The sequence below is a fragment of the Nycticebus coucang genome, chromosome 2, assembly GCF_027406575.1.
Source record: "Nycticebus coucang isolate mNycCou1 chromosome 2, mNycCou1.pri, whole genome shotgun sequence".
In the NCBI taxonomy this organism is placed as follows: Eukaryota; Metazoa; Chordata; class Mammalia; order Primates; family Lorisidae; genus Nycticebus; species Nycticebus coucang.
In genome coordinates, this window is record NC_069781.1 from 130,028,629 (window position 1) to 130,052,316 (window position 23,688).

General features: G+C 37.7%; 1 protein-coding gene across 2 annotated transcripts in view; it reads left to right on the top strand.

Annotated features, from left to right (window-relative positions):
* The window catches only part of LRRC28 (leucine rich repeat containing 28), a 159,994-nt gene that overhangs the window by 73,062 nt on the left and 63,244 nt on the right, over positions 1-23,688 (top strand). For both annotated transcript variants that reach the window (XM_053581801.1, XM_053581802.1), the window contains exon 6: positions 19,619-19,825. In XM_053581801.1, coding sequence (XP_053437776.1) covers positions 19,619-19,825 — 207 coding nt within the window. The remainder of the gene's footprint in view (positions 1-19,618; positions 19,826-23,688) is intronic.

A 23,688-nucleotide genomic window follows, 5' to 3' on the forward strand; every position in this document is an offset into this window, starting at 1 on the left:
TGTTTGTTTTTTTCTTATAGTTTTGTCTAGTGGTATGTTTGTTTTTGGTGGAGAAAACATCACTGAGCTCTTCATAACTGCCCTAGAATGCCACTGTTTAAATATCCTCAGGCCATTTATTTAATTAGCTATCTAAAAATACTTAAGGAGGCCACTGATCTGTAGAAGCCATGTTTTTATCATGAATTTTGTGATAGTATCTTCCCATCCCTGGTTCTGTGGCACTTCTATTTTAAAGTGACTGGGATGATATTAGGTGTGCAAACTGCCTTAAAGAGGGTGACAGCCTTCTTACCCCTTCCACCTAATATGGGGAATAGGTTCCTTTCTAAGATGTTTGCACATCAGTCTCTCTAGTGGAGAAGATGGAAGGCTTTTGTCATTTTTAGCTAATGATTCTTAGTTCAAGTATAACTTTAGAAATCTTTCTGGTATCCTTGGCATTGAAGTATGGCTCATTCAGGACAATGGCATTTTTTCCATTCTTGCAGATTTATATGTAAATATATAATCAAAGACAAATGTAAATGCTTGATTGTAGTTTTCTCAGAAAGCAGTAAGATGTGTATACAAATTCAAGTCTTGGCTTTTCTTAGAGCATTATTTAACATCAATTTTCATTCTCTGTAAAGAAAATATCAAAAGCTGGGAAATGTTTTTCTAGATTTTCAACTATAGAGGATTGAAAAAAAGATTTTATCATAAGATGGATTAAAACAAGTAAGCATGCCAATCTTATAACAGTTCCCAGAGATGCATAGAATAATTTCAGTGGATTAAAGTATGACATGTTGCCGGGCAAGGTGGCTCATGGTTGTAATCCTAGCACTCTGGGAGATGGAGACAGTTGGATTGCTGGAGGTCAGGAGTTTGAGACCAGTCTGAGCAAAAGACAGACCCTGTCTCTAAAAAATATCCAGGCATTGTGGAGGGCACCTGAGCCAGCTTCTTGGGAGGCTAAGGCAAGAGGATCACTGGAGCCCAGTAGTTTGAGATTGCTGTGAGCTGTAATGCCAGGGCACTCTACCCAGGGCAATGTAGTGAGACTCTGTCTCAAAAAAAATAATTAACTGGGCGGTGCCTGTGGCTTAGCGGGTAGGGCGCCGGCCCCATATGCCGAGGGTGGCAGGTTCAAACCCAGCCCCGGCCAAACTGCAACAAAAAAAAAAAAAGAAAAAAAAAATAGCCGGGCATTGTGGCGGGCGCCTGTAGTCCCAGCTACTTGGGAGGCTGAGTCAAGAGAATTGCCTAAGCCCAAGGATTTGGAGGTTGCTGTGAGCTGTGTGACGCCACGGCACTCTACCGAGGGCTCTGTCTCTACAAAAAAAAAAAAAGATAATTAAAAAAATTTTTTAAAGTATGACAATTGTTCAGGAGAAGAGCAGATCAACACATAAGAATACAGAATACATGTATGTAGACAATAGAAAATTAATTCATTCATGGTTTGGGGTGCTTACTGTTCCTGCATTGTTTTGGTGATGTAAAGAGTGTCTTGGTATGTTCAATCACTAACCTAATGAACTTTTCTTACTCTCCAATTATAGACTTAAGATGAACTACCAGGGGAAGGTCACTACCATCCTAACTTTTTTTTCCTGTTATGGCAGGAAACAGAATTGTAGGATCCTATGCCAGTAGTACCATTGGCAGTCCAGGGAACTCCTTGGTAAATGAGTTCCCTGACTAAATAACTGCTCTTTAATATGCTAATGTGTATTATGATGTGTATGATGGACAGTAGCACAATTGGTTTTCCTAAACTTGGTAGACCATGGGAACATTACTCTAAATTGGTATTCCAGTGAAAATGGATTAAAAACTACTCGAGATCAGTGTTGTTCCATATATGCTGTAGTACCTATTATTACATATTATTACAAATGTGTGTTTTTTTTTTTTATTGTTGGGGATTCATTGAGGGTACAATAAGCCAGGTTACACTGATTGCAATTGTTAGGTAAAGTCCCTCTTGCAATCATGTCTTGCCCCCATAAAGTGTGACACACACCGAGGCCCCACCCACCTCCCTCCTTCTGCTTCCCCCCCCCATAACCTTAATTGTCATTAATTGTCCTCATATCAAAATTGAGTACATAGGATTCATGCTTCTCCATTCTTGTGATGCTTTACTAAGAATAATGTCTTCCACTTCCATCCAGGTTAATACAAAGGATGTAAAGTCTCCATTTTTTTTAATGGCTGAATAGTATTCCATGGTATACATATACCACAGCTTGTTAATCCATTCCTGGGTTGCTGGGCATTTAGGACAAATGTGTTTTTGATAAAATTAATTTTTAAACTACATATGGGCTTTGTTTTAGTTCTTTTTTTCAAATTTGCTTTTTTGGGTGTTGTTTTGGCATAATTTCTGTTTTACTAAATTATTAATTCAAATACATAATAGGATGAGTACAGCATAAAATTAATTTGGAAAATGTTAATGTTCTTGGAAGTTTTATTTGCCACTAAAGCATTTCTGGGGGAAAAAAGACTCTATAGGGACAAGCCATCTGTTCACACTGAACTGTTTGCTATTCTTTGTATCAGCAGTCCCCACCCTTTTTGGCATCAGAGACCAGTTTCATAGAAGATAGTTTTTCAAGGACTGGGGTTGGGAGCATAGTTTCTCAAGAGGAGCTTGCAATGTAGATCCCTCATATGCACAATTTACAGTAGGGTTTGCACTTCTCTGAGAATCTAATGCTGCAGCAGATGGGACAGGATGCAGTGATTTGAGAGATGTGAAGCGGCTGTAAATACAGATAAAGCATCATTCCCTTACCAGCTGCTCACTTCCTGCTGTGTGGCCTGTTTCCTAACAGGGAGGGACTGGTACCTGCCTACGGCACTGGGGCTAGGGGCCTTGGAGACAGTGGTTCTGTATGCTTATAAGTTTTTATTGTTCTTTTCATTCCACTGTTATTGAGGAACATTTTTTTTTTTTTTTTTTTTTTTTTTATTGTTGGGGATTCATTGAGGGTACAATAAGTCAGTTACACTGATTGCAATTGTTAGGTAAAGTCCCTCTTGCAATCATGTCTTGCCCCCATAAAGTGTGACACACACTAAGGCCCCACCCTCCTCCCTCCATCCCTCTTTCTGCTTCCCCCCCCCATAAACTTAATTGTCATTAATTGTCCTCATATCAAGATTGAGTACATAGGATTCATGCTTCTCCATTCTTGTGATGCTTTACTAAGAATAATGTCTTCCACTTCCATCCAGGTTAATACGAAGGATGTAAAGTCTCCATTTTTTTTAATAGCTGAATAGTATTCCATGGTATACATATACCACAGCTTGTTAATCCATTCCTGGGTTGGTGGGCATTTAGGCTGTTTCCACATTTTGGCAATGGTAAATTGAGCTGCCATAAACAGTCTAGTACAAGTGTCCTTATGATAAAAGGATTTTTTTCCTTCTGGGTAGATGCCCAGTAATGGGATTGCAGGATCGAATGGGAGGTCTAGGTTGAGTGCTTTGAGGTTTCTCCATACTTCCTTCCAGAAAGGTTGTACTAGTTTGCAGTCCCACCAGCAGTGTAAAAGTGTTCCCTTCTCTCCACATCCACGCCAGCATCTGCAGTTTTGAGATTTTGTGATGTGGGCCATTCTCACTGGGGTTAGATGATATCTGAGGGTTGTTTTGATTTGCATTTCTCTAATATATAGAGATGATGAACATTTTTTCATATGTTTGTTAGCCATTCGTCTGTCATCTTTAGAGAAAGTTCTATTCATGTCTCTTGCCCATTGATATAAGGGATTGTTGGCTTTTTTCATGTGGATTAATTTGAGTTCTCTATAGATCCTGGTTATCAAGCTTTTGTCTGATTGAAAATATGCAAATATCCTTTCCCATTGTGTAGGTTGTCTCTTTGCTTTGGTTATTGTGTCCTTAGCTGTACAGAAGCTTTTCAGTTTAATGAAGTCCCATTTGTTTATTTTTGATGTTGTTGCAATTGCCATGGCAGTCTTCTTCATGAAGTCTTCCCCCAGGCCAATATCTTCCAGTGTTTTTCCTATGCTTTCTTTGAGGATTTTTATTGTTTCATGCCTTAAATTTAAGTCCTTTATCCATCTTGAATCAATTTTTGTGAGTGGGGAAAGGTGTGGGTCCAGTTTCAGTCTTTTACATGTAGACATCCAGTTCTCCCAACACCATTTATTGAATAGGGAGTCTTTCCCCCAAGGTAAGTTCTTGTTTGGTTTATCAAAGATTAGGTGGTTGTAAGATGTTAGTTTCATTTCTTGGTGTTCAATTCGATTCCAAGTGTCTATGTCTCTGTTTTTGTGCCAGTACCATGCTGTCTTGAGCACTATGGCTTTGTAGTACAGACTAAAATCTGGTATGCTGACGCCCCCAGCTTTATTTTTGTTACTAAGAACTGCCTTAGCTATACGGGGTTTTTTCCGGTTCCATACAAAACGCAGAATCATTTTTTCCAAATCTTGAAAGTATGATGTAGGTACTTTGATAGGAATGGCATTGAATAGGTAGATAGCTTTGGGAAGTATAGACATTTTAACAATGTTGATTCTTCCCATCCATGAGCATGGTATGTTCTTCCATTTGTTAATATCCTCTGCTATTTCCTTTCTGAGGATTTCATAGTTTTCTTTATAGAGGTCCTTCACCTCCTTCGTTAGGTATATTCCTAGGTATTTCATTTTCTTTGAAACTATGGTGAAGGGAGTTGTGTCCTTAATTAGCTTCTCATCTTGACTGTTATTGGTGTATACAAAGGCTACTGACTTGTGGACATTGATTTTATATCCTGAAACATTACTGTATTTTTTGATGACTTCTAGGAGTCTTGTGGTTGAGTCTTTGGGGTTCTCTAAGTATAAGATCATGTCGTCAGCAAAGAGGGAGAGTTTGACCTCCTCTGCTCCCATTTGGATTCCCTTTATTTCCTTGTCTTGCCTAATTGTATTGGCTAGAACTTCCAGCACTACGTTGAATAGTAAAGGTGACAGAGGACAACCTTGTCTGGTTCCAGTTCTAAGAGGAAAAGCTTTCAGTTTACTCCATTCAGTAAAATATTGGCTGTGGGTTTGTCATAGATAGCTTCAATCAGTTTTAGAAATGTGCCACCTATGCCTATACTCTTCAGAGTTCTAATTAGAAAAGGATGCTGGATTTTATCAAATGCTTTTTCTGCATCTATTGAGAGGATCATGTGATCTTTATTTTTGCCTCTGTTAATATGGTGGATAACGTTTATAGACTTGCGTATGTTAAACCAGCCTTGCATCCCTGGGATGAAGCCTACTTGATCATGATGAATGACTTTTTTGATGATAAGCTGTAATCTATTGGCTAGGATTTTGTTGAGAATTTTTGCGTCTATGTTCATGAGTGAGATTGGTCTGAAATTCTCCTTTTTGTTTGGGTCTTTTCCTGGTTTTGGTATCAGGGTGATGTTTGCTTCATAGAATGTGTTGGGGAAGATTCCTTCTTCCTCAGTTTTTTGGAATAATTTCTGCAGTACAGGAATAAGCTCTTCCTTGAAGGTTTGATAGAATTCTGGAGTGAAGCCATCTGGACCAGGGCATTTTTTAGTTGGAAGCTTTTTTATTGTTTCTTTGATCTCAGTGCTTGAAATTGGTCTGTTCAGGAGGTCTATTTCTTCCTGGCTAAGTCTAGGGAGAGGGTGTGATTCCAGATATTGATCCATTTCCTTCACATTGTCAAATTTCTGGGCATAGAGTTTCTGGTAGTATTCAGAGATGATCTCTTGTATCTCTGTGGGATCAGTTGTTATTTCCCCTTTATCGTTTCTGATTGAGGTTACTAGAGATTTTACTTTTCTATTTCTAGTTAGTCTGGCTAATGGTTTATCTATTTTATTTATTTTTTCAAAAAACCAACTCCTTGTTTCATTAATTTTCTGAATGATTCTTTTGTTTTCAATTTCATTGATCTCTGATTTGATTTTGGATATTTCTTTTCTTCTACTGAGTTTAGGCTTAGATTGTTCTTCTTTTTCCAATTCCATAAGATCTCTTGTGAGATTGTTGATGTGCTCTCTTTCTGTTTTTCGAATGTAGGCATCTAAAGCGATGAATTTTCCTCTCAAAACTGCTTTTGCAGTATCCCACAGGTTTTGGTAGCTTGTGTCTTCATTGTTGTTATGCTCAAGGAAGTTAATGATTTCCTGTTTTATTTCTTCCTTCACCCATCTGTTATTCAACAGAAGATTGTTTAATTTCCATGCCTTTGGGTGGGCTTGAGCATTTTTGTTAGAGTTGAGTTCCACCTTTAGTGCCTTATGGTCTGAAAAGATACAAGGTAAAATTTCAATTCTTCTGATTCTGTTGATATTTGTTTTGTGTCCCAGGATATGATCAATTTTGGAGAATGTTCCATGGGGTGATGAGAAGAATGTATATTCTTTATCTTTGGGGTGGAGTGTTCTATATGCATCTATCAAGCATAGTTGTTCTAGGGTCTCATTTAAATCTCTTACATCTTTGTTTAATTTCTGTTTAGAGGATCTGTCCAGCTCTGTAAGAGGTGTGTTAAAGTCCCCTGTTATGATGGTATTATCAGATATCATATTGCTCAGACTGAGTAAGGTCTGCTTCAGGAATCTGGGAGCATTTAAATTGGGTGCATAAATATTTAGAATTGAAATGTCTTCTTGTTGTAGTTTTCCCTTGACCAATATAAAGTGACCATCTTTGTCTTTTTTGACTTTAGTTGCTTTAAATCCACATGTATCTGAAAATAAGATTGCAACTCCTCTTTTCTTCTGAATTCCGTTTGCCTGAAAAATTGTCTTCCAACCCTTGACTCGGAGCTTTAATTTGTGTTTTGAGGCCAGGTGTGTTTCTTGCAGACAGCAAATGGATGGCTTGTGTTTTTTAATCCAGTCAGCCAATCTATGTCTCTTCAGTGGGGAATTCAAGCCATTAACATTTATTGAGATAATTGATAAGTGTGGTAGTATTCTATTCATCTTATTTGGTGAGAGTCCATTGCTTAATTTTATCTTTTGCATCAGTGTGGAGGTTAGGTTTTGTCCTTTGATTTCTGAGTTCTTACTTTGCTGCTGATCCATTGTGGTGGTCAGTGTGCAGAACAGGTTGAAGTATTTCCTGTAGAGCTGGTCTTGTTGTGGCGAATTTCCTCAATGTTTGTATATCCGTAAATGATTTGATTTCTCCGTCAATTCTGAAGCTTAGCTTAGCAGGGTACAGAATTCTGGGCTGAAAATTGTTCTGTTTAAGTAGATTAAAGGTAGATGACCATTGTCTTCTTGCTTGGAAAGTTTCATTAGAGAAGTCTGTGGTAACTCTGATGGATTTGCCCCTGTAGGTCAACTGGCGCTTACTCCTGGCAGCTTGCAGAATCTTTTCTTTTGTCTTGACTTTGGACAGGTTCATCACAATGTGTCTTGGAGAAGCTCGGTTAGAGTTGAGGCGACCTGGGGTCCGATATCCCTCTGAAAGCAGTGTGTCAGACTCTTTGGTGATGTTTGGGAAATTTTCTTTTATAATATTCTCTAGTATGGCTTCCATTCCTCTGGGGCATTCTTCTTCCCCTTCTGGAATTCCTATAACTCGTATGTTGGAACGCTTCATAAAGTCCCATAATTCTGACAGTGAACGTTCTGCTTTCTCTCTCTTCTTTTCTGCCTCTTTTACTGTCTGAGTTATCTCAAGAACTTTGTCTTCTACCTCTGAAATTCTTTCTTCTGCATGGTCTAACCTGTTGCTGATACTTTCCATTGTATCTTTAAGTTCCCTAATTGACTGTTTCAGTTCCTTCAGGTCTGCTATATCCTTTTTATATTCTTCATATCGTTCATCTCTTATTTGATTCTGTTTTTGGATTTCCTTTTGGTTATTTTCCACTTTATTAGCAATTTCCTTCATTGTTTCCATCATTTCTTTCATTGTTTTCAACATGTGTATTCTAAATTCCCTTTCTGTCATTCCTAACATTTCTATACTGGTGGAATCATCTGCAGTAGCTACCTCATGGTCCCTTGGTGGGGTTGTTCTAGACTGGTTCTTCATGTTGCCTGGAGTTTTCTGCTGATTCTTCCTCATGAGTGATTTCTTTTATCTGTTTCCTTGCCCTAATTTTCCTTTCACTTCCTCTTGCTCTTTAAGTTCTTATGCCTGTGGACTAAGGGTTATAGGACCAGAAGGGTGAGAAGGTTGAAGAGCAAAAAAAGGGGATGAAAGAAAGGAGGACCGAGTGATAAGAAAAAAAGAAAGATAGAGAAAGGAGAGGGGGTGGGTATAAGGAATATTGACAAAAAGAAGAGAGGCACAGAAAGAGGGAGACAGGGCAATATAGGTGTACAGTAGGGTACTTTGACACAACCTTAAAAAAACCCCACCTTCTGGGGGTGCCCAGTTGAGTGGTTCCCTTGAGGTCAGCAGCTCTTTGCTAACCTGATCAGACACAGTACCCCACCTCCACCAAGTAGAGAGGAAAGACAAAAATGCTATAAATCAAACCAAAAGAAGCAAACAGAAAACTTTACGGGGATAAAATTGGGTGAAAAACCAAATTATATCGGTAGAAACACTAGCAAAAATGAAGTTGAAGTTATTAAAAAAGGCAGCAATGGGAAATTATAATTAAACTAGGAAAATTGAGAAAGAAAAAGGGATCTGTGTGGAAAAGATTGAAATTAAAAAAACAAAAGAACATCAGCAACGTCAAAATAAACAAACAAAAAAAACAACCAAACCAAAAAAAAAAAAGAAGAAAAAAATACACAACCAAAAACAAAGCAGTTTGTATATGTTATTGAATATTGTCTGGGCAACACGTGGTCTTCTGGGGTATGAGATGTTAGTCACAGTTCTGATACAACTGGAGGCTGCTGATTTCTCAAACCCCAGCAGGTAGACACCCTAAATCTCTCTTCAGCCTACTTAAAAGGCACTTTGAACTTGTAAACTTGCTGAGCAGAAGCTTTCCCAGCTTTCTCGCTGGAATCGCTGCTGAAGTGGCTATGCACTTACTCAGTGTGCCAAAACCGATCTCACTCTGCCCCTGAGGGTTAGGGCTGCAAGGCGGCTCAGACCCCACCCTTAGGCTACTTGGTTGCTGGGTTACCAGCTCCCACCCGTTTCTAGCTCTGCGACCCTGAGGGCAGAGCTTGCCAGGGCAGATCACTGACAATGGATCCGTGTGACCCACCACCAAACACTATCAGCTCCGTCTGGCTCAGCGGCTCAGACTGGGGCCCTAGACAACGGCCAAAGTTCTCCGCACTCCCGCTCAGGCCTTCCCCAAGGCAGTTCAACTCAGTGCCAAGTCCAAGGACATCAAAACAGTTCACAGGTAAGGCCTTTCTGGTTTGCAGTCTCGCTGCTACTGAACTTACAGTTGTGGGCGGGTTTAGACGGATTGAACACACGCGACCACTTGCCGGCTTCCCACTGTTTTAGTCCTCCTCTTGGGGTCCAGAAGTCTCTCGCTGACTCCCTGTATTTTCATAGGAGTGATGATAGGCAGTTCCCACCAGCCAGAGATGCCTGGAGTCCTATCTCCCCAGACTCACGGTGCCCAGATGCAAGGAAGCTGTTACTCGGCTGCCATCTTGCTCCGCAGTCGAGGAACATTTTTTTTATTAATTTTATTTTTATTGTTAAATCATAGCTGTGTACATTAGTGCAATCAAGGGGTACAATGTGTGGGTTCATATACAATCTGAAATATTCTCATCAAACTGTTCAATGTAGCCTTCATGGCATTTTCTTAGTTACTGTATGTAGGCATTTGTATTCTGAATTTAGTAAGTTTCGCCTGTACCCATTCTAAGATACACCCTAGGTGTGGCCCCATCCATTATCCTACCTTCCCCTTCCTTGGCCCTTTCCCCATAGTCTTGTGCTATAGTTGGGTTATAGCCTCCAAGTGCCCATCGACCCATGAATGGACTAGCAAATTGTCGTACATGTACGCCATGGAATATTATGCAGCCTTAACGAAAGATGGAGACTTTACCTCTTTCATATTTACATGGATGGAGCTGGAACATATTCTTCTTAACAAAGTATCTCAGGAATGGAAGAAAAAGTATCCAATGTACTCAGCTCTACCATGAAGCTAAATTATTGAGGAACATTTGTAAGTGTTGTTAATGCAATATACAACAGAGGATTTATAGAGCACAAGAAAAGATTTTGAACTCCAGTACATATTGACTTACTTGCAGCAAAGCAGTAGTACTCTTTGTAGTATTTTTGCTAAGGTTGGGGGATAAATAAAAACTGAAGAAATATGTTTTTATATGTTCTTATTAGCATCACCATACAGTTTTCTACAATACTTACATTTGAACTGTATAAACCTTGAAATTTTTAAGATTTTATGACAACTTTTAAGACCCTCAGCAATACAGATTTACACAGAAGCACTGTGTAAATTTATTAAATTTTGTTTTTAGTGAACTAAAATAACATTAGGAAACCCAAATTATTAGAACTTTAGTCACAGATTTGTGTGATTATTCCTAACTAAAATAAATAAAACTAGTACATTTAAAAACCAATGCAGCAGGTGTTTAGAATCGTTGTATTTCCTGTTCTGAAGAATTGTAAAGTGTGTGATGAGGTATCATTAAATAATTACTTTAATTTTTATTATAAATGTAATACATGGGCACATAAATAAAATTTTAAATTTAGAAAGTTAATGTCTTTCTGGGCCTCATTTTATTCCTCCCTTCATAATGACTTTTGAGTACTTTTTTTTAATTCTATAGGTGATTACCACCATATAAGTCTAAACAATAGCAAGTCATAAAATTAGAGGCTTTGCTTTTATACTAAAATTAGTAACCAATACATGCAAATCTCTGTTGCAAAATTTTTCACGTAAACAGTGATGTGATTATTGTTTCTTACAAAGAGTATGTATTTAGGAATTCAGAGTTATATTTTGAATTTGATGTGCCACTCTTTTAACTAATGGGGTAATTAAAGTAAGCTTGATCCCTAGGGCCATAAATATTTAAGTCAAACTACTGTTTTTAATATGATTCATGTACTGTGTTCAATACATTTTTCCAGTGGCTTCTAAGTGTTCTGTCAATAGGAGTCATCTACCACTTTGTATTTTTTATGGTGGTTACTTTTCATATAGGAATTTCAAAGAAATAAATTGGAATGAATCAATTTAATAACTTGAAATACATACGTACCTATATATACTAAAATTTTTTTCTTTAACATTTCTTCCTATTTAGAGTTCAGAAAGTGAAATGAATATAGGCATCATCGTATCATTCTTCTCAAAGAATATAGATTGCTTTTAGTTATTCCCTGCAAAGTAGTAAAATTTAAAAATTTATGCTGTGGGGCGGCGCCTGTGGCTCAGTGAGTAGGGCGCCGGCCCCATATGCCGAGGGTGGTGGATTCAAACCCAGCCCCGGCCAAACTGCAACAAAAAAATAGCCGGGCGTTGTGGCGGGCGCCTGTAGTCCCAGCTATTCGGGAGGCTGAGGCAAGAGAATCGCCTAAGCCCAAGAGTTAGAGGTTGCTGTGAGCCGTGTGACGCCATGGCATTCTACCTGAGGGCGGTACAATGAGACTCTATCTCTACAAAAAAAAAAAAAAATTTATGCTGTGATCGTTCTTGAGGCAGTGGACACCTAGTGTCTCAACAGTGGACACCTAGTGGTCTCATTCAGGTCAGAGCCTAAAAACTTCACTGTGCTACCTCAGTAAAGAGGAAAAATACCTACTTAGAAAAAAATCTGTAAAATGGACAATCACTGAAATAAATGAAATAAATGAAATTCTGCATATGTAGTCTCCTGAGTCTTGCTGAATGAGGAAGTTACAGGATTTTTCCACTTAAAAATCCATGTGCTGACACAAAGCAATAACAAAGATGCTGTTTCAGAATAAACGCTTTTAAAAATCAAAGATAATATATCTGCAGAAGAGATAAAAGCCGTTTCTCTCTAGCAGTTAGTTACAATTGCCACTTAGCAAGAATACGTCTAGTTACTTTTCTTAGTTATTCTCAGTGATATTTTGCTGGGTACCTCTACTACCCAGTTGACAGTTTGGTTAAATATACAATGAAATACCTGAGAAATAACTTATTTGGAAGAATATAGAATGAAATTCTGGTGTATAATTTATTAATACACGAAGTACCAGGTAAAGTGTCAAAACAATGTGATTTTCTTTTTGGAAGTAGTATCTTTACCCTTAAAAATTTCTATCAAAAAAAATGTAGAATGTAAATGTTTTGGCACAGTAACTGAGATAACGCCGGAAAGGCTATGTTAACCACTGTGATAAAAATGTGTCAAATGGTTTATGAAGTGAGTGCATGATGCCCCATAATCATATCATTGTATACAGTTATGATTTAATTAAAAAATTAAAAAAAAAAAAAAAGAATTGTGGGGAGTGATGGAAGTATTCTATACTTTTATTGTGGCTTTTGTGGTGGTTACACAGAGGTATATATTTTTCAAAATTTATTCTACTGTACACTTAAATTGGAGATTTTTTTTGTATGTAAGAAAATTATGTCACTTTTAAACTCAAGTTAAAAAAAAAAAAAGTAAGATAACTAAGCTTCCTGACTTATAATAAAAATGCCTTATTTATTATGTGTTGAAAAAAAAAAATATATATATATAAATAAGAATTTCTGCCGGGCGCCGTGGCTCACGCCTGTAATCCCAGCACTGTGGGAGGCTGAGGAGGGAGAATCGCTTGAGCTCAGGAGTTCGTGACTCGCCTGAGGGACCCCGACTCATGAAAAAAATGGAAAAACCCAGCCGGGCACTGCGGCAAGCGCCTGTAATCCCAGCGGCTTCCAGAGGCTGAGGCAGCAGGGTGCCTGCAGCCCGCTGAGGTTGCTATGATCTACCACGCCCACTGCACTCTGCTCAGGGGCATAGGGTGGGACCCTGTCTCAACAACAACAACAACAAAAAAAGAATTTCTATTGGGAATTAATTAGTAAGCTTGATGCTTAGGCATAAATAAGTCAAATTACTTTCTCTTGTGTTTCTCAGCTGTCATATGAAAAATTTTATGTCATATGTTTAGGTGCCAAGTAATATTTAATTATCTTTCATAAATAGATATTCTTTAAAAGGGCTTCTTAATTGCTGATTTAATTTTTTTTAAAGTAGGTCTTATATATGTATGTTGTTTATATTAGACAAATGCATAATTAATAGATTTTCCCAGTACTTTTTCTGGTATTGTTTTATTTTTTGTTATGCATTTGTTATTAAATATAACCTGTCACACATTCAAAGTTAAAGCCATATAGCAGGCCTCTTATGATTATGGACAGTTGTATCCTATCTCGCTAGACCCTAAGTATCAATATATCATTAAGGGTAGTAAAAGTGTTAACACGAGTTCATGTTTAAATTTGTAGACCATTATTTCTTAAAGCCAAAGTAATTGGTATGTAGGTTCCAAAGCAAGTCTCCCAACACCTGTTTAACTCTTGGTGCCTTTGAAATATATTATGCACTTGCTGTTGTAGGAGGGAACATGTGCAAGTAAGCATGCAGCCGCCATGAAATATGGTAAAAGTGAAGGTGGGAGAAACACGCTGGTGCTGTTGGAGACCCCTCAGTTTTATTGGATCATCATGTGAACCAAAAATCAAGCTATTTCTGGCCCATCAAAAGACCAGTCAAGGCTTGGATTTGGTTTTTCCAAAGTGAGTAGATCTGGTTGTAACTTGCCAAAAGTGAAAATGATGTAATAGTTAAGCAGATAACACCCAGATTCTGAATTTATGAAGTGAAACTGTTGTTAATGTCTTCAAATTAGTAATTCTTGAAGACATATTTACTCCAAGACTCCATAACTTTAAATAAGATATCCTATTAGGGTTTCTAAATAATTTCAAAAACAATTTCAAAAAGAACCTCAATGTTATAAGAAAGCCCCTGGGCCATTATGGAGCATATATTATTCTGAGAATGCCAATCTTGTTTAAACCTTTAAAATAATTTTTTTCTTTTGCACTTGCCCTTAGACTAGAGTTTGATGAATATAATTAGGTATGGCAAATCCTTATCCTTTTTTGGTTGGATTTCATCCCTAGAATCCATGAATTAATCCTACATCAAGATCTTAAGGAATTTCAAAATGGGAATTTCAAAAATATGAATGGATTGGGTTTTTGCTGGTTTATGACCTTGAAGGGCAGTATTTATTTGCTTACTTCCGGAATGTATGCTGAAAATTTAGTTACATTATCTTATAATCAACTGTATAAGCTATGCACATTATATTTATTTCTCTAAAACTGTTTCAGCTATAGCAAATCACATGCAAAACTTGAAAATTCTTAACAGTCTAGGGCTGTTTAGCTTGTGGACAGCTGGTCTTCTGTTGGTACTTTTATGGAATATTCCCATCACTTGGATTCACAGAGGTAATTTTAAGACATTGAAGAAAAATTATATTCAATGTGCACCAAACCTCTGCGAGTCTTAGATTTCGTATTTCTTTTTTCAAGGATTTGTGAGTTTCCTCAGGAGCCTATAATAGTTATAATACTGCTCAGCAAAAATCTGAATCATGATAAGAATGTTCTATGGTCAATGAGACAGTTTAAGTAATTCAGTAAGTCAAAGAACATTTATTGAGCACCTACTGTGTGCTAGACACTGGTAGGTGCGAGGGGTATAACAGTGAATAAGTCAGTCCAAGCCTCTGCTTTTAGGAAGGTTATTTCTAGTGGAAGCACAGGCTATGATTTAACAGGTGAACAAATAAATTGTAAATACAGGAAAGGGAATACATAGTATGCTATAATGGAGAAGTAGAGAACCTACTCACAGAGTCAGGGAACACCTTTGTGGAACATGTGATAGTGCAGCTCTGAAAGACAAGAATGAGTCCACAGTTTGAAGAATTAGGCAGAGAACATTCTCGCCAGAAGAATAATAGATTCAGAGTTTCTGAGGGAAGAAATAACTTGATACTTGATTTGGCCAGACAGAAACAGGGTAATTAGATTTTAGTGAGATAGGTAAGGTAGACAGGCCAGGCCTGAGCAGGGGACCTTGTTGGTAGTAAGATAGTGTTTAAGATTTTACTGACAGTCTATAATTTGTATAGATTTGGGAGTGTGGTCTGTCATGAGATACCCAGCAGCCTTTGCTCTTTATTTCTATTATGTGTTACTCAGAATGATGTGAAATTTATTTCTGGAATTTTCCATTTAATATTTTCAGACTGTGGTTGACCGTGGGTAACTGAAACCTCAGAAAGTGAAGCCGCGGATAAGGGGAGATTACTACGTGTTCTCCTTAGCTCCGTGTGCTTTGGAGCTTAAATTAGAGCTGTTTTTAGCAGTACCGGAAAAACCAGTGCTTGAAAATAGCCAGCCTTGTTATTGCCTCTGTGGTCACGGGCTTGGCATGTAGTGGGTGGCTTCCTTCCCATTCCCATTTAAATTTTAGGTTAGGTCAGTGCTCATCAGCAGAAAAGGATAATTTAAAGGGGAATTATTGTTTTTTCTTTTAAAATTGACACCATGATGTTATTTTTGTGCTTAGTCTAAGTGACACAAAATTGGCACTGTGTGGCAATAATGAAATCATTTTTAGGATGTTCTGAAAAAGTGGCTGTGAAGTTTGAAGGTATTGTATGTTTAGCACAGAAGTAAACAACCCAGACAAGCGTGAAGTTAAGATTATTCCAGGGACATTAAGGAAATAAGATAAACAAACTGATGTTTACTCCCAGGGAAGCAAGGGATGAAAGGAGTTGAAAGTGATGGATTTTGATCTTTTGGGATCTCAGCATTTAGGAATATGCTGTTCAGGATGGCCCAACCTCATTTCATTGACTGTATAGTTTAGGTCTTTGGTAACCTTGCTGATTTTCTGTCTAGTTCTATCAGTTATTGAGAGTGGTATATTAACATCTCCATTTGTCATTGATGAAATGTCTACTTTTTCTTTCAATTCAGTAAGCTTTTTGTTTTATGTAATTCTGAGCTCTTGTTAGGGGTGTATGTATTTATTATTGGGATATCTTTCTAAAGTGTTATCCATTTTACCATAAAGAGATTAATATTCCTCTTTGTCTCTTATAGTATTTCCTGTCTTAATGGCTATTTTTTCTGATATGAATATATCTCTATCTCTCTTATAGTTATTGCTTGCATGGTGTATTTTTTTCCATCCTTTTACTTTCAGCCTTTTGTGCCTTTGAATCTAAAGTGTGTTTCTAGTAGATAGAATATTGTTTTTTAGTAGTCTGACATCCTCTCTCCTTTGATTGGGCTGTTTGGTCTGTTTACATTTAATGTAATTATTAAAGTGGTTGTATTTACATCCGGCATTTTGCCATGTGTATTTGCATTTCCTTTCTGCTTCCATTATTGCCTTGTATTATGTTAGACAAACGTTTTTGGTATGCAGTTTCAATTAATATGTTAATTTTTTTTACTGTATATTTTTTACTTTTGTTGTTCCCCTGAAAATGATGAGTCATTTTTCTCTTGGTGCTTTCAAGACATTCTATTTATCTTTGTCTTTCACAGTTTGATTATGATGTGTATCAGTGTCAATCTCTGTGGGTCTATCTTACTTGGTTTTGATTGAGCTTCTTAAATGTTTAGATTAATATTTTTCATCAAAATTTAAATTTATAATCTCATGTTATTTCCCCATTTTACAATACAGTAAAGGCAAAGCAAATCTGAAATGAGAGACCAATGTAAGTAAGCCTTTATAATTTCTGCTGCCATGTCAAAACACTTTTTTGCATATTTTATTACAGTGTTTTCGAAATGATGCAAATCATCTAATTTGCTTGCTTCCCTATAAATTTTAATGGAATTTTTTTCAAATGCCTTCAAGTAGGTGATTTTATAGATAATGCAGTTCAGTAGTATTAATATTCTTTTCTGTAAAAATAATTTTTTAGTAGTCTAGAAGCTTACTGTCTCTGACTTTTTACTGTTTTATTATTTTCCATATCCAATCAAGCCTACCTCATGTTTCTGTTAAAATATCTCTGGAATTTACCATCACATTCTATTTATACTTGCCTCTACATTCTAGTCAGATGTCCACTTGTTTTCTTAGCTTGGGATCTCTTTCCATGTCATTGTTTTCTGCATTTGCCAGTTTAACCTTTCGAAAAGAGTCCTTACATCTTTTGAGAATCTTCAGGAGATGTCAGTTATCCCTGTTAAGTCCAGGCTTCTCATTGTTGTCCCTGTCTCCATCCGGCCTTCTGTACTGCACTTAATTGTCTGCTCTTCCCCCATTGGTCATCAGTGTCTTTGGCTCTTGTTGGGCCCCAAAGAGCCCACTGTGTGTGCTGTATTTAGTTTTTCCTTTCCATGCCTCACCTCGTGCTGCGAGTACTGTATTCATTTTCCTTTTGACATAAATTCCTGTCTTCAAAATTTCTCAAAAGCTTCTTTAACCCTCATTAGCTCTTCTTTCTCTGAGCTCCTGTTGTACACTGGTGTGACGTGGTTCTCTTTTTTTTTTTTTTTTTTGTAGAGACAGAGTCTCACTGTACTGCCCTCGGTAGAGTGCCGTGGCGTCACACGGCTCACAGCAACCTCTAACTCTTGGGCTTACGCGATTCTCTTGCCTCAGCCTCCCGAGCAGCTGGGACCACAGGCGCCCACCACAACGCCCGGCTATTTTTTTGTTGCCGTTTGGCCGGGGCTGGGTTTGAACCCGCCACCTTCGGCATATGGGTCCGGCGCCCTACGCACTGAGCTACAGGCGCCGCCTGTGACGTGGTTCTCAATGGCAGAGGTCTTGTCTCATTCTCTTGGCACCTGGCCCCACAGAGTGTAGTGGATTAGTTGCTCTTCTTTCTCATTTCACTTCTGTAATCATTTTGTGAAGTTAGGTCAGAAAGGGTTTTTTAATTTTTTTTATTTTTTCTTTGTGTGTATGTGATTTTGTGTTAATTTACTTCTGAAACATGAAGTTCCTTTTTCCAATTCTCTCTTCCCCACATACCCCAAATCAGAAGAATTTTAGTTTTGTAAAATAGATAGGCTTAGCTAGGTGGAACACTGTGCCAGTTAATAGTGAAATTAACTCCCATGTATACAAGGTAAGTTCAAATAGAATGAAACTTCCATGCAGAGTCACAGGTTGTATATGGAATTCTGCCTACCCATTTCAAATGTGTATTTTCGTTTAGTATTGTGGAAATTGAGCAATAAAGTGCGAATGTCCTGGCACAAATTTGCAAATATTATAAAATAACTAGAAATTAGTGTATTTTGTACTTGTATTACTTTTATACAGGTAAAATAGTTATTAAAAATACTCTTACTAACAATATGTCCATAGCAAATAACAGCAAACTTTTTCTCTAAATGGCCAGATCGTGTTTTTAGGCTTTTCAGGCTACCCATGGTCTCTGTCACATGTCCTTTGTTCTTGTTGTTTACCATCTTTTAAAAATGTAAATCCAGTGTCAGATTGCAGACATTATGAAGCTGGATTTAGCCTGTGAGCCATCATGTCTCTGGTCTGTAGCTGTTTGCAAATCTAATCTATTTGATTGAGCATCCAAGAGGGCAGAAGACTTTCCTATCCAATAGAGAAGATGTTGCTAATACTAATCCAGTCCTGAACAAACCAGAACGTGCACAGAGGTGTACAGTCAAGTGGCCAAGTGTGGGAAACTTTAACCTAACAAGAGTGGCCCCCAGATTGGGGACAGGATTGGAGAAGGGCAAAAGGTGGCATCATAGTGGTCTTCTACATTGTCTGTCTGTGGTGCAGAAGAAGTAGGCTTATCCTACACAGTGTGTACTGTGCAGTCTTAAATGGAATGTGCTGTCCTGGGAAAGGGTCAATGCCCCTCTCCTAAAATGCTGATTTTCCCTGGGATGAACTAAGTTTCTTGTAAGAACATCCCATTCTTCACTCAAGTTTACTGATTTAATGTTCCAAAAGGATATAATTGTCCTCATTATGGAACAGATTACAGCTGTAGACATCAATGTTGAGGGAATTATGGAGTAACTAGAAGTATTTAATTGGGATGAAGTTAAAGTAAATCTTTATAGCTGTGTATACTTTGAGTGGATTTTTAAAAGGAGCCACCTAGCTGAATAATATCTAAAAATGTTACCTAACAATAATTTCATTTAACTATTATAATTTTTGCTATGGTAAATTTCCAGAAGATATCCTAATTTCTCCAGAAATCTTCTGTTTAGGTTGTATAAAGAAGTTGTACTTAATTGAATGCTATAATTTATGTCTCCTATTTTCTACTTAGATGGACAGTAGAATCTCACAAGTAGCAGTAATCAGGTACCTTGAAGTGACTATAATCATTCTTTTCTTACCATAGTGACAACTTTGACTCATCAAGAAGCAGAAGCCATAATAACAGACTTCTGGTCAGATTCACCACTTGGTGCCATTCCTTTCTTCATTGCCAGCCAAGAAATTCTAGCAGACTATTTTAAAGACACAATTATTTGCATGCTAGCCCCAAATTCTGTGGTTTAGCATTCATATATATGGAAATAGTTGTAGTTTCTGATTTTATTTGGTTGAACTATTACAGATTTGATTCATTTCATTTAATTAAATTCATCAGGATGTGATTTATCTTAATTTTGATTTTGGTTGTAGAGGTTGGCGATTTGAAGGAGCTGCAGACACTAGACATTTCTACCAATCGTTTGCTAACTTTACCCGAGAGGCTTCACCTGTGCCTTTCTCTGCAGTACCTCACTGTGGACCGAAATCTTCTGTGGTGTGTGCCGCGCCATCTCTGCCAGCTGCCCAGCCTTAATGAGCTCTCCATGGCTGGAAACCGTCTTGCATTTTTGCCACTTGGTAAGTGATTGTGTTTATATGGTAAAGTAAAACATCCAAGGAATAAGGTGGAAAGACTTTATTTCTTTGACTAGGACCCGTTAGTTTCCTTCTTTCTCTTTATCTTGAAGATTACTTCTCTAAATCTGTTTGTGCAATGAACAAAGCAGATGTTCTTGGTTAACAATTGAAACTTAGGGAATGAATGAATACATTCATTTTTTAAAAAAGAAATCTGTGCTAAAAATTTGTTTAGGGGCAAGATATGTGAGATAATTTGCTCAGAGAAAGGAATTAAAAGTATGTGTATGGGGGCGGTGCCTGTGGCTCAAAGGAGTAGGGCGTCGGCCCCATATACCGGAGGTGGCAGGTTCAAACCTGGCCCCAGCCAAAACAACTGCAAAAAAAAAAAGTACGTGTGTGTATATAACTATAAATTTAATAGATGCTCTTGAATAGTAAGAAGAGATAGCTACTTGTTACATCTGCTTAAATATATTTGACTTCTGCCTAGAAAAATTAATATTGGGGTATTCTAATAATCAATATTGCCAAATAACCAGACTACAAAACTTCAAAGACTTTAATATTGCCTGGACTGCCTGGTGAGCTGGAAATGTCTAATATATAACATATAGTACAGATTTTCTGTAGCTGGCCCATTTTGATATATGTCAAAGAACAAAGGACTTTAACAAAACAATTCATTTATTTCATAGAGAACTGAATAATTTTGTTAAAAACTTAAAATATGAAGCCACATAGAATGCTAAACTATCACCATAAGAATCATATGATTTTACTCATCAGAACTTTTTTATAATGAATAATTTATCTCTGAGGGCAATGAAGTGAATAATTTACTAGTCCCTGAAAGGAAATATTTTCCAACATTATTCAGTGCACATGTTACTTTCTATTTAAAATCTCATCAAGAAAATTTTAAAATACTAGAGACATTAAAATTAACTCAAGAAATAATTATCAAATTTAGGGAAATTAATTTTTTATAAATATAATTAAGTTCTATACTTATAAAATTAATAAAATGAAGTAAAGCTATTTCAGAAGTAAGCTACATTTCTAAGAAATCAGAGCTTTCTTTCGAATGTGAAAAGTATCAAATACAAGTAGATTTTTTTTAATGTACCCAATTCACTAACCCACAGGTTATAGAATAATTATAGTGGATGAACACCAAGTTACAGATCCAAAGATCCAGCTTCTAGGCTGATGCCACTATTTTACAGTGCGTGACCTAGAATAAGTCAACAGTACCTTTCTGAGCTTTATTCTTCTAATCTTTAAGCAATAGATAATATTTATCCTGTTTCTTTGAGACTTATTTTGAAGTAGAATACAAAAATTTATGTATTAAAATTATAAATCACTGTATAAATGTAGATGACTCTCATATGGGAAGATGCAACTTGTGGATTATCATATCCTACTTTAAAATTTTTTTACCCTGCTCATATTTAAGACCCTCCTCCCCCACCATAATAACTACCCAAACCTGTATTTACCACTTTCTAATGGAAATGGAACCTCTGTCAGCACTGACTCCCTGCCCAGTGATTGCCAGGATGATGTAGTCAATGCTGCCGTGAAACCAAAGGCAGGCAAGAAGGGAGGGAAGGAAAAGATGTGATGATTTGTGTGGGAGAAAATGCAATGTACTGGCATAACATTAGCATTCATGGTAAAGCTACAAATTCCATCATAAACAACCTTTGACTTTCAGATGTTGCCTGAAACAGATTAGTTGGTTGAGTCTGGGGTTGCCTATTCATAGTATTATTATTATTGACTATATAGGTAAGAAGGAGTGTTTCCATGTGCAATAATGGTATTATGTATCCTACTATGACTATTTTTAGAAATAATAGCTATCATTTATTGAACACCAGTCTTTAGGCAAGTTTTCTTGTATCTCTGTACAGATACTCTTTATTAAAAACCTATAACAAAATCTTTTATTACAAAACCTATTGACAACCTAATTTTACAGATGAGGAAATGGAAGCTCACAGAAGTAACCTGTAGCTAGTGGGAGACAGAATTGAGTTTCTTTTCTGATTCTAAACCTCATATTTGTTCCACCTTGATGGACATGCTGTCCCCGTATTTCAGGCATAATCTTTCCATTAAGGACCTCCATTTGGGAAGAGGGCTGAACCATATTGAGCATCTTCCTAGTTGCTGTGTGGCCGTCTCCATTGTCAAATGTGCTCTGTCATTTTGGGCTCATGTACTCCTATGGACCCTCTAGTTAACCTCATTTAGTCTGTATTCATTTAGCAAGATCTGCCCCCAAAGGCTCATGCCTTCTTACCACCCAGTCTGTACACCATCCAGGTGCTCCCAATTGCTCATCTGGCCTGCCTTTAGCAGCTCATACAGCAACAGAAACCTTGTAGAAGCCTAGCCCAGAGACCTGTTATCTAGGTTTGTCTCGGTGCTGACAGCTCTTCTTCTTCAACTTCAACCTGGCTCCTTTAACTTTACCAGAGCTCCTGGTTCCTAACAGCTTGTTTTTTCCTTCTCTTCTTATCTTGGTTCTTCTATGACGTACTCTTTCTCTCAGCTCTAAACCATTCATACAACTATTGGCTTCATCCAGCCTGCCACAGCCCTGTTCTCCTGTCTGATACCCAGATGTCCTCCTGTCAGAATGCCATCTAATTCTAGAACCCTATCTCTGCCTTGAATCCCACATGCAGTTGGACTTTTTAAATTGAATGTCTTTTGCTTAATATTGTCACTTCCCATGCCCTTCACCTTGCCTTTTCTCCCTACCTCACTGCAGCCCTGGCTCCTCACTCCTCTGGTCATTTGATGCTCATTCCTACCTTTTTTCTACCTGCAACACAGCTGAGCACGGGCTAAGGTGGCAGTGGTGCTGGGAGAATAGAGGAAAGCCATTCCTGTAGGAACTTGAGCACTATTAATTTAGGGGTGCTGGCCGATGACACTGTGTCATGCTTAAGGCTTGCAGTCACAGAGGACCTGACTTGGATTGGCTGAAGCAAGGTGATAGAAATGGTTGTTAGGTGGAGAATTGAGTGCTGCGCCATGTTGGCTGGCTGTCTCTTCACCTTGGCATCCTCAGCTATTAATAGAGTGTTTTCTGTGTGCACCATGCTGAACACAGTGTGGCTAAGTGGGGATGGGCCTCACTTCTTCACTACTCAATATTCAGTGATGAGAACAATTAGAGAATAGACTCATGGGCTCGCATCCCTGGCAGGACATAGGCCTGTGAAGAGATTTTACTTTGCTATAGAAAATCATACAAGCAAGAGGATGATGGCAAAGATTATCCAGTAAAAAAAGAAGCAAGCTACCTGAAGCAATCCTGTACCGTGATCTAAATCTGGATTCTTTGAGAACAGCAGGAAGAAGGGGTCATGGAGAAGATACAAGCACTGGTGGCCTTTCTACATTTGGTGTATTGTGTGTCCTTTGTAAAGAAATGGATGAGACAACTAGAGCTGCAGTGTGAGGTCACCAGGGAAGGCTGCAGGAGACTGGAGAAGGATGATCCATGAAGATGAAGAGAATGAAGCTGACCAAAGTATTGTCTGCCTTGTCTTTATCTTTCTTGGGAATTTTTTTTTTCCTACCATGAAGACATGTTTGCAAAGGAATTTTAGTTGCCTTTAGTAAAAAAATAATTAAGTTTGTGCATTTGAAACCTTTCTGTGAATTCTTTTCTGATAAACCAAAGCCAACTACTGCTAAGAACTCTCCTGAAGAGAGTCAAACGAAGCATGCAGCTGCTGGCACTGCCTTTCCTTAGAGAAATGAAGTGTTCTTAGAAACTTAGCAAGTTGTTGTATCTCTTTACAATAGTTTGGAGATTATCTGCATACACACACACG